This window comes from Rana temporaria, chromosome 7 (genome assembly GCF_905171775.1).
Source record: "Rana temporaria chromosome 7, aRanTem1.1, whole genome shotgun sequence".
NCBI classification, from domain to species: Eukaryota; Metazoa; Chordata; class Amphibia; order Anura; family Ranidae; genus Rana; species Rana temporaria.
Window position 1 is genome coordinate 58,986,960 of NC_053495.1, and position 13,918 is coordinate 59,000,877.

Consider the following 13,918-nt stretch of genomic DNA (forward strand, 5'->3'; position numbering starts at 1 on the left):
AAAAAATGTTATATATGTTTTTGGGGGATATTTATTACAGCAAAAAGTAAAAAATATTGCATTTTATTCAAAATTGTCGCTCTATTTTTGTTTATAGCACAAAAAATAAAAACCGCAGAGGTGATCAAATACCACCAAAAGAAAGCTCTATTTGTGGGGAAAAAAGGACGCCAATTTTGTTTGGGAGCCACGTCGCACGAGCGCACAATTGTCTGTTAAAGCGACGCAGTGCCGAATTGTAAAAACGCCTTTGGGCATTTAGCAGCATATTGGTCCGGGGCTTAAGTGGTTAATAGGAGGCAAAGCATGCAGCTCCAAAGTGGTCCCTAGAAAGTACAGGAACCTTTTTCTAAAGCCAGAGCGACTTGAGTCGCTCCGATTAGAACGGTTCCATTGCACTGAGTGGAGTGCGACTTGTCAGGCGTCTATGTCACCTGACAGGTCCCCCCTGTGTAAACTGAGCCTGATTGTTGTGGGTTTAGTAATACTTTAAGGTCATCATACACTCTCTCCCTAGGTCTAGTCTAATAAACTGCTGTTCATAAAAGGGTTAATGATAGGAGCGCCCAGAGTGCACACTTTAGTGATGCGATCATTACAGCAGGCACATAATTGGGAACCGTGCACGATACACTACACATGCGTAGTGTGGCACTGCGGGAGCGTGCATAATAACTCGCACATGCGCAGTGCGGCAGCGTGCAGAATAACCCGCACATGCGCAGTGCGTAGGGAAGGGAGCGTGCACAATTCCTGCTGTTCTATCGCAGTGTGTGTGTATGGGGGAATGTGCACGCGCACGCTGCTCAGGGATACAGGAGTGTAAACAAAGCTGATGCCGAGCTGCTGGGGTCCAAGGCTGAGCTCAGAGAGATAGAGGACGGTGGTTGTGAACGGCCTGCATCCTGCCATTCATTGGTTAGATCAGCATTGGAAGGAGGTGCCCAGCATAATGGTCAAACTGTCAGCTAAGTGTATTGTAGCCGGTAAGTGTCCCGATATTGCTCTTCTGGTATGTTCTATGTGTGTTGTATTCTGTGTATACTGTCTATGGTGATAAAGTGGAAGGAAACTAATAAAACAGCAGTGAGCAGGCAGCTCTGTATTGTAGAAGACACTTTTCTGTGATATCAAACACTTACCTGCCTGCACACAGGTTTCTATTCATTTCTCTCAGAGGTGCGCATGCGCAGTGTAGCTTGAGTTCCTGGTGTTCTGTCAGATTACCGCCACCCGTCAGAAGTGACAGGTGGCGGTAATACTTGCATCGCATGTGCTATGCATTCCAAACACTTCATGATCTGATAGGTAGCGGTAATGTGATAGAACACCCATGCGGACATCTTACTACACCCAGCTACGTCTTGTCTTTCAGAGTAATTTTAGCAATAAAGTGAGCGTGTATAAAATAATGGTGTATTAACATCTATGATGCTGTTTTGATGTTACATTTTGAAAGAAGCTGGACACTAGCAGTAGGGAGGTGGTAGAAGGTGGCGGAGGCCATGTTGGTACACCCAGCACTGTTCAGCACTAAACCTTTAGCCCCCGTTCACACCTAGGCGTATATACGCCTGTAGTGCGACCCCGCTGCAGCCCCGAGACGCTGGAGGGATGATTTAACATGCGCCTCTATGGAGATGGTTCACATCTCCATGCCGAACGCCGTACGCCTGCCGCCTGAAAAAAAGTCCCGGACCTTTTTTTCAGGCAGCTTTTGGCGTTCGGCATAGGAGATGTGAACCATCTCCATAGAGGGGGTGAGGCTGCATTCACAATCGCAGCGTTTTGTCGCCGCAAATCGCGGTACAAAACGCCGCAATTTGTCACCGCAATTCGCGGGACAAAGCGCTGCGATTTTGTACGCCAAGGTGTGAATGCAGCATTAGGCTTTCAAAATTAACTGCTTGCCAACCAGCACGCAACGATATACGTCGACAGCATGGCACGGACAGGCAGAAGGACGTATATATAATAAGCTGGTATTGTGCCCACGCCGCAAGCTCCGTGACTCCGAACCGCGGGTCCCGCGGACTCTATGTCCGACAGGCATACCCGCGATCGTGTCACGGTGAGGAAGAACGGGGAGATGCTGATGTAAACAAGCATTTCCCCAGTCTTCCTAGTGACAGGACAATGACCACAGCTTCCTGTAATCGGAAGCGGTGATCACTGTCCTGTCACACACGGTCCATCCGGCCCTACAGTTAGAAGCACTCCCTAGGGCACACTTAACCCCTACAGCGCCACCTAGTGGTTAAACCATTCACTGCCAGTGTCATTTTCACAGTAATCAGTGCATTTTTTTTAGCACTGATCGCTGTAAAAATGACAATGGTGCCAAAAATGTGTCCGCAGTGTCCGCCATAATGTCGCAGTCATGATAAAAATCGCTGATTGCCGCCATTACTAGTAAAAAAAAAATTGTAATAAAAATGCCATAAAACTATCCCTTTTTTGTAGACGCTATAACTTTTGCGCAAACCGATCATTAAACGCTTATTGCGTTTTTTTTAAACACGCCCCGTTCTGGTGAGCCTGTGTGCAGAAGCGAACGCATACGTGAACAGCGCCCGCATATGAAAACGGTGTTCAAACCACACATGTGAGGAATCGCCACGATTGTTGGAGCGAGAGCAATAATTCTAGCCCTAGACCTCCTCTGTAACTCACAACATGCAACATGTAGAATTTTTTAAACGTCGCCTATGGAGATTTTTAAGTGTAAAGGTCTGTCACCATTCCACGAGCGAACGCAATTTTGAAGCCTGACATGTTGGGTATCAATTTACTCGGCGTAACATTATCTTTTACAATATAAAAAAACTGGGCTTACTTTCCTGTTGTCGTCTTATTTTTTAATTCAAAATTCCCAAAAAAGTGTGCTTGTAAGGCCGCTGCACAAATACTGTGTTTGACGAAAAGTATTGCAACGACCGCCATTTTATTCTCTAGGGTGTTGGATAAAAAAAAAATGTTTGGGGCTTCTAAGTAATTTTCTAGCAAAAGAAAAAAACTGTTTTTAACTTGTAAACACCAAATCTCAGAAAGAGGCTCGGTCCTTAAGTGGTTAAAAAAGAAAAAAGGGTTTAGTAACCCTTTATGGTTAGGAAAAAGAGAGGGAAAAAATGGACCGGACTGCACAAAATCGTGCATGCTGAAAAGCATCTAATACGCATCCGGACTGCGTTTCTATGGTGTGAACTGGCCCATAGTGTGTGTGTGTATATATATATATATATATATATATATATATATATATATATATATATATATATATTTATATATACTCGCGTTATTGCTAAAATTACTGTGAATACAAGACGTAGCTGGGTGTAATAAGATGTCCGCATGGGTGTTCAGATTACTGCTACCTGTCAGAACGTGAAGTGTTTGGAACGCATAGCGCATGCACAGTAAGTATTTTTTGGTCGGAACATCACTTCCATTACACAATCTGACGGGTAGCAGTAATCTGATAGAACACGGCACACTCAAGCTGTGCTGAAACGACACAGGATGAAATAATTTCCAGACTGGCTAACTAACCCCTCCCCGCCTGCCACAACATGCATTAAAAAAGTTCAGAATGTGTGGGAAGAATCAGAGATCATGTGGCCACTGTCACATGATTGAAAGCCTGTACTGACGGCTACTGACCTTTAGCTCAGAGTGGTGAACGCACTCTCAGCACATAAACATCACCACACAGCGACGTAGGTATGGGCATTAAAGCCAACCCTTTTGCCTCCACACATCTGTGTCGGGTAGTTGTTAAGAGACAGAAATGCTGGGGAGAAATAGATGACAGTGGCTGGCAAGAGATTTAAAAATCTCAAATAAAGAGAAGAGCGCACTGACCTTGCACATAAAGTTTGTTACAAGATAAAAACAGTAAAAAATATACTCACAAAACGCATATCGTAGCAAGTGAAATGGATTGCCTGGAGGTCTAGTCAAGGCCATCGGTACTGCCGGAAGACCAGGAGGCGTCCAAATGGCTGATGTGATTCACTACCCTGGCTCTGATGAAGAGGGTTCGCCCCTGAAACACGTCAGCCATTTGGATGTCTTCTGGCAGTACTGATGGCCTTGACTAGACCTCCAGGCAATCGATTACACTTGCTATGAAATGCGTTCACACAATATGCGTTTTGTGAGTATATTTTGTTGCTGTTTTTATCTTGTAATACATTTTATTAAGGTAATGCCCAAGGTCAGTGCACCCTTCTCTTTTTATTTGATATTTTTCAGTCTGAGGATACCCATTGTCCTGAGAGGACAGCAAGACCATCAGGGTTAAGAAGGCAACTTCACACTGTATACCTCCTGGGTTAACCATTGAGAGCGCAGGAGAACATTTGCTTGTGGCAAGGGATTTAACCACCTCATTACTGGAAGGATCCTTGTCCCCCATCAACACAAAGCACCCACCCTCCCATGTTGAGGGCATGCGGCCTGGTACGGCTCAGGAGGGGGGGGGGGGCGCTCGCTCGTCCCCACCCCAATTCCTGACCGGCCGGGCGGCATGCTCGGATAAGGGTCTGGTATGGATTTTGGGGGAACCCCCACGCCGTTTTTTTTGGCGTAGGTGTTCCCCTTAAAATCCATACCAGACCAAAGGGTCTGGTATCATCCTGGGGGGGAACCTCACGCACATTTTTTTTTTTTAATTTGCGTGGGTTTCCCCTTCAAGATTTTCTGCACACCATTCGCCCCGCAAGTCGGATCATCTTGATTTGACTTCTGGTGCGACCTCTATTCAAATCAATGGGCTCCCATAGGAAACGATTGATTTTGAATAGAAACAGAAAAACGCGAGCGGCAAAACGTGCATTGAATTCAATGCAAAACGCCAGGATAGGGGTAGGGGCCGGGGGAAGGTTGTCCCATTTTGTCAAAAAATGGGCAGAAATTTCCGGCAATTCCTTTATTCATCAAACATTGGAAAGGGTTTACAGGTTGGAATAAAGAGTCTCCCCCCCCCCCCCCATAGATTTTTTTCTTACTCATCTGCCAGGAGACCAAGAGAGACGGCAAGCTATGTTGGATCTAGTTTCCGTGTGGGAAACAGAGGGGGTCTTATCTCCTGTTCCAGAAAATCAAAAATTCCGGGGATTTTATTCCCATGTCTTTTTGGTTCAAAAAGCCTGCAGCGGCTTCCGGATGGTCATCAATTTAAGCATCCTGAACAAATATATTCTCTACAGACGTTTCCGGGTGGAAAACATTTATTCTGTGAGGAATCTATTATGGCTAGAGGTCTTCATGGTTACCCTGGATCTTCAAGACTCTTATCTTCATGTTCCAATCTGCCAGAGCCACCAAAGATTTGCGATTCTCATGGACAACGGGCCGAATCATTGGCCAGTTCACTGCCCTTCCTTTCGGTTTCTCGGCAGCACCCAGAATGTTTACAAAAAAACATGGCCGAAGTCTTTTTTCGGATACAAAGCGTATCGATCGTCCCTCATCCGGGATCTGCAGTTGGTCTTGCAGACCTTCCAGAATCTGGGGTAGAAAGTCAATCAACAGAAGTTTTGTCTGGTGCCCTCCCAGAGCATACTTTTTCTGGTTTATCTAATAGACTCCATTTCTCGGGAAGAAAAAGCTTCTGAGGAGAACATTTTAAAACTTCTTCTCTCCGTGCAGGCCTTTAAATTGCTCCCACAGACCTCACTTCGGCGGGTCATGCAGTTATTAGGTTTAATGACCGCAGCCATCCCAGGGGTTCCCTGGGCCCAATTGCACTCCAGACCCCTTCAGGCGTTTCTCTTACGCCATTGGGATCGCAGGAAGGATTCTCTGGTTCAGCTGCCAAGAGAGGATTTTCTCAATCTCTCCTGGTGGGAGCAGCAAGAATTGGGCGCAACATGCTCCAGTAAAAGTTTCTACAGACGCCAGTCTGTGGGGCTGGGGTGCGCACTCTCAGGGCTGGCAGGCCCAGAGAGCTTGGTTGCCTGAGGAGGCAAGTTGCTCCTCAAATTTCAGGGTACTGCTAGCTGTAGGGAAAGCTCTCTTGAAAAGACCTATTGGTTTTCTCAGACAATGCCACTAAGGTGGCGTACCTGAACAAGCAAGGGGGCACTTGTTTGGAGTCACTTCTAACACTGTCACAGCAGTTTTTGTCCTGGGCGGAAATCAATGTCACCATGTCATGTAGTGAGGTCCATGAGATTATGGGCAGGGGAGCAAGTGGGGCAGGAAAGGGTGAGAAACATCCTGCCGGATTGTATGAAATGTTGCAAAGTGTAGATATAAGAACCTCACTTGTGTGCAAGTGAGGAGAGAGATGAAGATGTCAACATAAATGTCAGTGGCATCGTGCTTACCCATGTGTATGATTTAGTCCCCCTCGCCTAAATCCTCAGCAGCAGGTTCCACCCCTAATGCCATACAACTGATTGCTATGGTGCAAGCACTTTTGATATGTTTTCTATTTTCTATCGGGAATAAATTATGGGTTTATGTATGTCCCAACTTTTTTAACTATTGGTGTTATAAATCTTGATGTGCCCTCACTCCCCTCCCCCCAGACTGACAATGCTGCTGTCCATTGGTGTCTTCATTGCTCCTCCATCCAAAATGGAGACACCTGAAGACAGGAGGTATGTTATCTGGCTAGGTCATCAGACAAATATAATGGGGGGGGGGGGGGGGGGGAGGACAAAAAGAAAAACCCTAATGCAGCTACTACTTTTAAACTTTTTGCAGTATATTAAATCTTTGTTTTTTGGGTATAGATACACTTTGAAGGATAAGTTCGCCTTTGGAACATGCTAATATGGTCAGCTATAGGGAAGAATTGGGCGCAACATGCTCTGAAGTCAATGGAAACTAAAATAATTTTTTCCGCATTGACTTCAATGGCATGCAATACTGTATGCGGCCAGAGGTGGGGGGCTCCGGCTTTGGAAATGGCCTAAAAGGCCCAAGGACACCTCGGCAAACCTTGGAAAGACTTTTGTTCCAGAGATTTGCTGAGGTCAGTCGGCCTGTCCTCGGGCCTTTCCGTGCATTTCCGAACAGCCCAGATCAGCTGTGATTGGTGACGTTAAGCTCTGGCGCCCCCCCACCTCAGGGCAAACGCGGTACTGCCAACCGCTTTGGCCTGAATCGTGCTCGTTTTGCGAGACAACACTCGCAAACCGAGTTTCGATCTTTAAAAATAGAGTGCTTGTATTGCGAAACGCTCGTTAACAGCGTTACTCGCAATCCGAGGTTCCACTGTATCTCCTTGGACCAAGAAGGACAGCTGGCTTCTAGGTTTGGACCTGAACCTGGTTTTGAACAAATGCAGCTCATACATAATTGGTGCCAAGACAGTAAACCTGTTCAGAGCAATGATGTGCAGCTGATGTTGGAGTAAGTGCATGTAGAAAGGAATAGGCCTGAAAAGGGTTGAAGGAGATCATCACTGAGATACAAAAATAGTAAAAACATAATTGTATTGGATAAAAACATAGCAGGTGTTTATAATACACAGAGCTTAGCAAACTGTCATGCAGTCAGGGTTTGCAGGTGCAGAGAATGCTCTCTCTGGAACAACGCTTGTATGAATACTGTTAGCAGATCAGGCTTGTAGCATTGGTTGCTTAGCAACCAGGAGCAGCAAGTTCAGAGCAGCAGCCAGCATTGATGCAGCATTCGGCCTGGAGTACTTTGAACTAGTCTGGGCAGCCGTAAAGTGGAATCTGCTAGTGTGGAGAGGCAACTACTGGGCTGAGAGTGACAATTGTTTCATCTGCAGTGATCAAAATCGATCAAGGGTGTATGGACAACCGCTTTCTGTACCTGTGTGCTATACACTTAGGGCCCTTTCAGATGTGCGGACCGTATGTCCGCTTTTTCATCCATCCGTTTGCGGATGAAAAAGAGACATACATTGGTCCCTATGTGATTGCGGGTGTCAGCGGATAAACATCCGCTGACACCCGTAATCATCCGCCTCCGCAAAGATCCGATTTTGCAGACGGAAGAATGTCCTATTTTTTTTCTTCCATCTGCTGATCGGATCGGATGAACACGGACACACGGTCCGTGTTCATCCGATCCCCCCATAGGGGAGAGCGGAGAAAAGACAGGGCGGTCCCTGCACAGTGTGCGGAGACCGCCCTGTCATCCGACGGCTCAGCGGGGATCAACGGAGCGATCCCTGCTGAGCTTACGGACACACGGAGGCGGATCATTACTGATCCGCCCCGTGTGAAAGGGCCCTTATAGATTTTTTTTATAGTTCATCCTTCAGGTTTCCATGTTGCATATCATGGAGCAAACAAATCTCCTGTTGCTGCCAGGGACAACTGTCTCTATTGGCTATCGTGAACTATACGTGAATCTGATTGGATGCAGGTGCTGTTTTCTGTCCAGCTCCTTTGATTTTTTTTTTTTTTTTTCCATCAAGGGATAGTGGGAAGGGTCAATTAACAGGGCCACATGCTGAGCCAGTTCATCAGAATGTGCTTTATGTGCTTCACTAGGAGCCGGTTCACACTTCCGCGGCACGACTTCGGGGACGACTCTGCAAGTCGTCCTGAAGACGACTTCAGAGGCGACCCGCAAAACGACTTCTGTATAGAAGTCAATGCAGGTCGCCCCGAGCCGCCCCCGAAGTCGTGCAAGAACCTTTTTCTAAGTCGGAGCTACTTGCGTAGCTCCTATTAGAACGGTTCCAGTGCATTGAATGGGACGCGACTCGTCAGTCACCCCAGTGTGAACCGGCTCTAAAAATCGCTGATCATTGCTATTACTAGTAAAATAAAAATCCCATAACTCTATCCCCTAATTTGAAGACGCTATTACTTTTGTGCAACCCAATCATTATATGCGTATTGCGAATATTTTGTACCAAAAATATGTAGCAGAATACATATTGGCCTAAACTGTATACTATTTTTTTTTATTTAATTTGTTGCATATGTATTATAGCAGAAAGTAAAAAATGTATATACATTTTTTTTTTGTTTTCAAAATTGTCAGTCTTTTTTTATCGCGCAAAAAATAAAAACCGCAGAGGTGATCAAGTACCACCAAAATAAAGCTCTATTTGTGGGGAAAAAAGGACATACATTTTATTTGGGTACAGCGTCGCACACCTGTGCAATTGTCAATTAACATAACGCAATGCCGTATAGCAAAAAATGGCCTGGTAATGGAGGGGTAAAACCTTCCGGTCCTGAAGTGGTTAATCACTCCTGGATTCTTTTTTTTTTGCAAAATAAACGAAAAAAAGACCAAAAAAAAATCAGTCTGTTATCAAATCCAGCAAACAGGTATTTTTTCTCCTTCACTGATGTGCGCTGATGAGGCTGCACTAATGGGCATTGATGGAAACTGATAGGGGGCACTGATGAGGCTGCACTGGTAGGTGGCACTGATTGACGGCACTGGTGGGCACTGTTGGGACTGCACTGATAATCAGGACACTGATAATCAGTGCCATGATTATCAATGTACATGTCCCTTATACACAAGTCGGTTTATTGGCTGTTGGCATGAGGAAAGGAGTGCCGATAACCGACTTCTGTTTACATTATGATCAGCTGTGAATGGACACAGCTGATATCCTGGTAAAGGGCCGCTAATTGTCTCTTTACTTCAACCTGCGCTCACAGAGCGTGCCGCCGCAGACGCGATCACAGGAGGATGTCATATGATGGTCTCCCAAAACTGTCCGGCCGCACTGTAGCCATAATTCAGCTATATCGTGGTTAAAAGGCTTTCCCACCTGCTTGCTAAAAACTAGAGATGCACTGAAATTTCAGCGGCTGAAATATATCTGCCAAAAATGTTGTTTTCTGCATTTTTTTTCCCCCTAATCTTAATTTTATTAAAGTTTTCAATTAAAAATGCAAGTTAACTTTTATAACACACGTAGTAGATTGGGTAAGCGTAGAAAAACGTATAATAGTGTTTAACCACTTAAGGACCAGCCCATGTACATATACGTCCACAATATGGCACGTACAGGCACATGGGCGTATGGGTACGTCCTCGCCTATTAGCGGGTGGGGGGTCCGATCGGGACCCCCCCCGCTACATGCGGCGGTCGGGTCCGCTCGGGGAGCGATCCGGGACCACGGCGCGGCTATTTGTTTATAGCCGCTCCGTCGCGATCGCTCCCCGGAGCTGAAGAACGAGGAGAGCCGTGTGTAAACACGGCTTCCCCGTCCTTCACTATGGCGGCGCATCGATCGCGTCATTCCCTTTATAGGGAAGACACGATCGATGACGTCATTCCTACAGCCACACCCCCAAACAGTTGTAAACACATACTAGGTGCACCCTAACTCCTACAGCGCCACCTGTGGTTAACTCCCAAACTGCAACTGTCATTTTCACAATAAAGAATGCAATTTAAATGCATTTTTTGCTGTGAAAATGACAATGGTCCCAAAAATGTGTCAAAATTGTCCGAAGTGTCCGCCATAATGTCGCAGTCACGAAAAAAATTGCTGATCGCCGCCATTAGTAGTAAAAAAAAAATAAAAAATAAAAATGCAATAAAACTATCCCCTATTTTGTAAACACTATAAATTTTGCGCAAACCAATCGATAAACGCTTATTGCGATTTTTTTTACTAAAAATAGGTAGAAGAATACGTATTGGCCTAAACTGAGGAAAAAAAATGTTTTTATATATGTTTTTGGGGGATATTTATTACAGCAAAAAGTAAAAAATATTGCTTTTTTTTCAAAATTGTCGCTCTATTTTTGTTTATAGCGCAAAAACTAAAAACCGCAGATGTGATCAAATACCACCAAAAGAAAGCTCTATTTGTGGGGAAAAAAGGACGCCAATTTTGTTTGGGAGCCACGTCGCACGACCGCGCAATTGTCTGTTAAAGCGACGCAGTCCCGAACTGTAAAAACACCTTGGGTCTTTAGGCTGCATATTGGTCCGGGGCTTAAGTGGTTAACCACTTAAGCCCCGGACCATATTGCTGCCTAAAGACCCAAGGTGTTTTTACAGTTTGGGACTGCGTCGCTTTAACAGACAATTGCAGGGTCGTGCGACGTGGCTCCCAAACAAAATTGGCATCCTTTTTTCCCCACAAATAGAGCTTTCTTTTGGTGGTATTTGATCACCTCGGCGGTTTTTATTTTTTGCGCTATAAACAAAAATAGAGCGACAATTTTGAAAAAAATGCAATATATTTTACTTTTTGCTATAATAAATATCCCCCAAAAACATATATAAAAAATTTTTTTTTCCTCAGTTTAGGCCGATACGTATTCTTGTACCTATTTTTGGTAAAAAAAATCGCAATAAGCGTTTATCGATTGGTTTGCGCAAAATTTATAGCGTTTACAAAATAGGGGATAGTTTTATTGCATTTTTATTATTTTTTTTTTTATTTTTACTACTAATGGCGGCGATCAGCGATTTTATTTTCGTGACTGCGACATTATGGCGGACACTTCGGACAATTTTGACACATTTTTGGGATTTTTGTCATTTTCACAGCAAAAAATGCATTTAAATTGCATTCTTTATTGTGAAAATGACAGTTGCAGTTTGGGAGTTAACCACAGGTGGCGCAGTAGGATTTGGTGTACACTGTGTGTGTGTTTACAACTGTAGGGGGGTGTGGCTGTAGGAATGACGTCATCGATCGAGTCTCCCTATATAAGGGAGCACTCGATCGATGCAGCGCCATAGTGAAGCACGGGGAAGCCGTGTTTACATACGGCTTTCCCCGTTCTTAAGCTCCGGGGAGCGATCGCGACGGAGCGGCTAGAAACAAATAGCCGCGCCGTCGTCCCGGATCGCTCCCCGAGGGGACCCGACCGCCGCAAGTCGCGGGGGGGGGTCCCGATCGGACCCCCGACCCACGTCTAGGCAGGGACGTACAGGTACGCCAATGTGCCTGTACGTGCCATTCTGCCGACGTATATGTACATGCGGCGGTCGGGAAGGGGTTAAATGACACTATCACTTGTATGTCAAGGGTATATATTCCTCAGATATCTTGCAGTAAGTACCGATTTTAATATTCACACAAGAAGAAAATCAATAAAATTTAAGCTAATCGTGTATCCTGCTTTTGTTAAAGCGGGGGTTCACCCGAAAAACAAATTTTTAACATTAGATTGAGGCTAATTGTGGGAAGCACAATCGGGTGTTTTTTTTTTTAATCAATGCAGTACATACCGTTTTAGAGATAGATGTTCTCCGTGGCTTCTGGGTATGGACTGCGGGACTGGGCGTTCCTATTTGATTGACCGCCTTCCGACTGTCGCATACAGCGCGTCACGAGTTGCCGAAAGTAGAAGAACATCAGTGCACAGGCGCTGTATAGAGCCGCACCGACGTTCGGCTTCTTTCGGCAACTCGAAGGCTGTCAATTAAATAGGAACGCCCAGTCCCGAAGACCATACCCGGAAGCGGCGGAGAGCATCTATCTCTAAAACGGTATGTACTGCATTGTTTTTAAAAAAAAAACACCCGATTGTGCTTCCCATAATTGGCCTCAATCTAATGTTACAAAATTTTTTTTTCGGGTGAACCCCCGCTTTAAGGTGGTCATGTTTATATATAATATTTGTAATATATACATTAAATATGAAAAAGAGAGAGAGGGGGAAAAAAAAGAGAATAGGTGCCGATAATGGTTCCGAAAATGCACACGATTTTACTGTGCTTTTTACCACCACAATGAAAGCACAATTTTAATTCCCTTTGTCATTTTAAATGTTATAAATAAAATTGTATATTTTTATTTTATGCAAAAATGTGGTTTCATGTCATGCCAAATAAAGTCCAGCAACAGCAGGGTGTATCCCAGCACACCCTTTTTTCTTATGTGACAACAATGTCACAAATTCTCCAAGTGTGGCTTGTATGGGAGAGTTGCAAGAAAAAATAAACACTCCTCAAGAAAGGCCACGACTGAGCTTTACCAAAACGCACCTTATAGATTCTGGGGCCACATGGAAAAAGGTGTTGTGATCAAATGAGACTAAAATTAAATTATTTGACCTGAATACCAAACGATATGTCTGGCGAACATCCAATACAGCTCACCATCCAAATAACATCATTCCTACAGTAAAGCATGGAGGTGGTAATATCCTATTTCTCTGCAGCAAGGACTGGAGCACGTGTCAGAATAGAAGTAAAAACAGATGGGGCAAAATACCATCAAATCCTTGAGGAAAATCTGCTGCCCTCCGCCAGAAAGTGCGAAGAAAGTTCACCTTCCAACATGACAATGACCCAAAGCACACGGCAAATATGACCACACAATGGTTGAAGGAGAAAAATGTGAATGCCTTTGCATGGCCTAGTCAGGGCCCAGATTTAAACCCCTGTTGAAAATCTGTGGAATGACTTGAAGACTGTAGTACACAAGCGGTCACCATCAAATTTAACTGAACTTGAACAGTCCTGCAAAGAAGAATGGGAAAATATTGCAAAGTCTAGATGTGCAAAGTTAGTAGAGACATATCCCAACAGACTAAAGGCTGTATATAAAGCCAAAGGTGGTTCAACAAAATACTGATAACAAGGACATGATCCTTTTTCATGTGAAAATGTCTTAAGGCAGCCAAAGACAGTTCGAATCTTGTTTGGTTCAGCAGGAACCAGCCAAAATTCACACAATGTATGGGCAGGCTGAATGTACCCAAGCTGACCAATCAACTTGGGTACAACCAGCATGTCAGATTTTTTTATGCAATTATTGACAGTGTCTGCAGCCGCAAGCAGTAATCCCTGCATGTTCTCCTAGCCAGGACGGCTCTTCATGCCCCCCACTGGAAGAACACAATAGCTCTGCAGGAGGGATTCCCCCCATCAATACCGATTGTGTTCATGGGGGAATATTGCAATTTTCTTTCCTGCAATACGTGGTTGGAATTAGAAAAGACTTTACTTTCAATTTTATATATATATATAGACACACACACTTTTTAC

The 13,918-nt window shown here is 44.7% G+C and overlaps 1 protein-coding gene across 1 annotated transcript in view; it reads left to right on the forward strand.

Annotated features, from left to right (window-relative positions):
- Positions 1–722: 722 nt before the first annotated feature.
- The window catches only part of IFT27 (intraflagellar transport 27), a 104,450-nt gene continuing 91,254 nt past the window's right edge, over positions 723–13,918 (forward strand). The window contains exon 1 of the mRNA XM_040359443.1: positions 723–986. Within this exon, the coding sequence (XP_040215377.1) occupies positions 953–986 (34 nt within the window). The 5' untranslated portion in view covers positions 723–952. The remainder of the gene's footprint in view (positions 987–13,918) is intronic.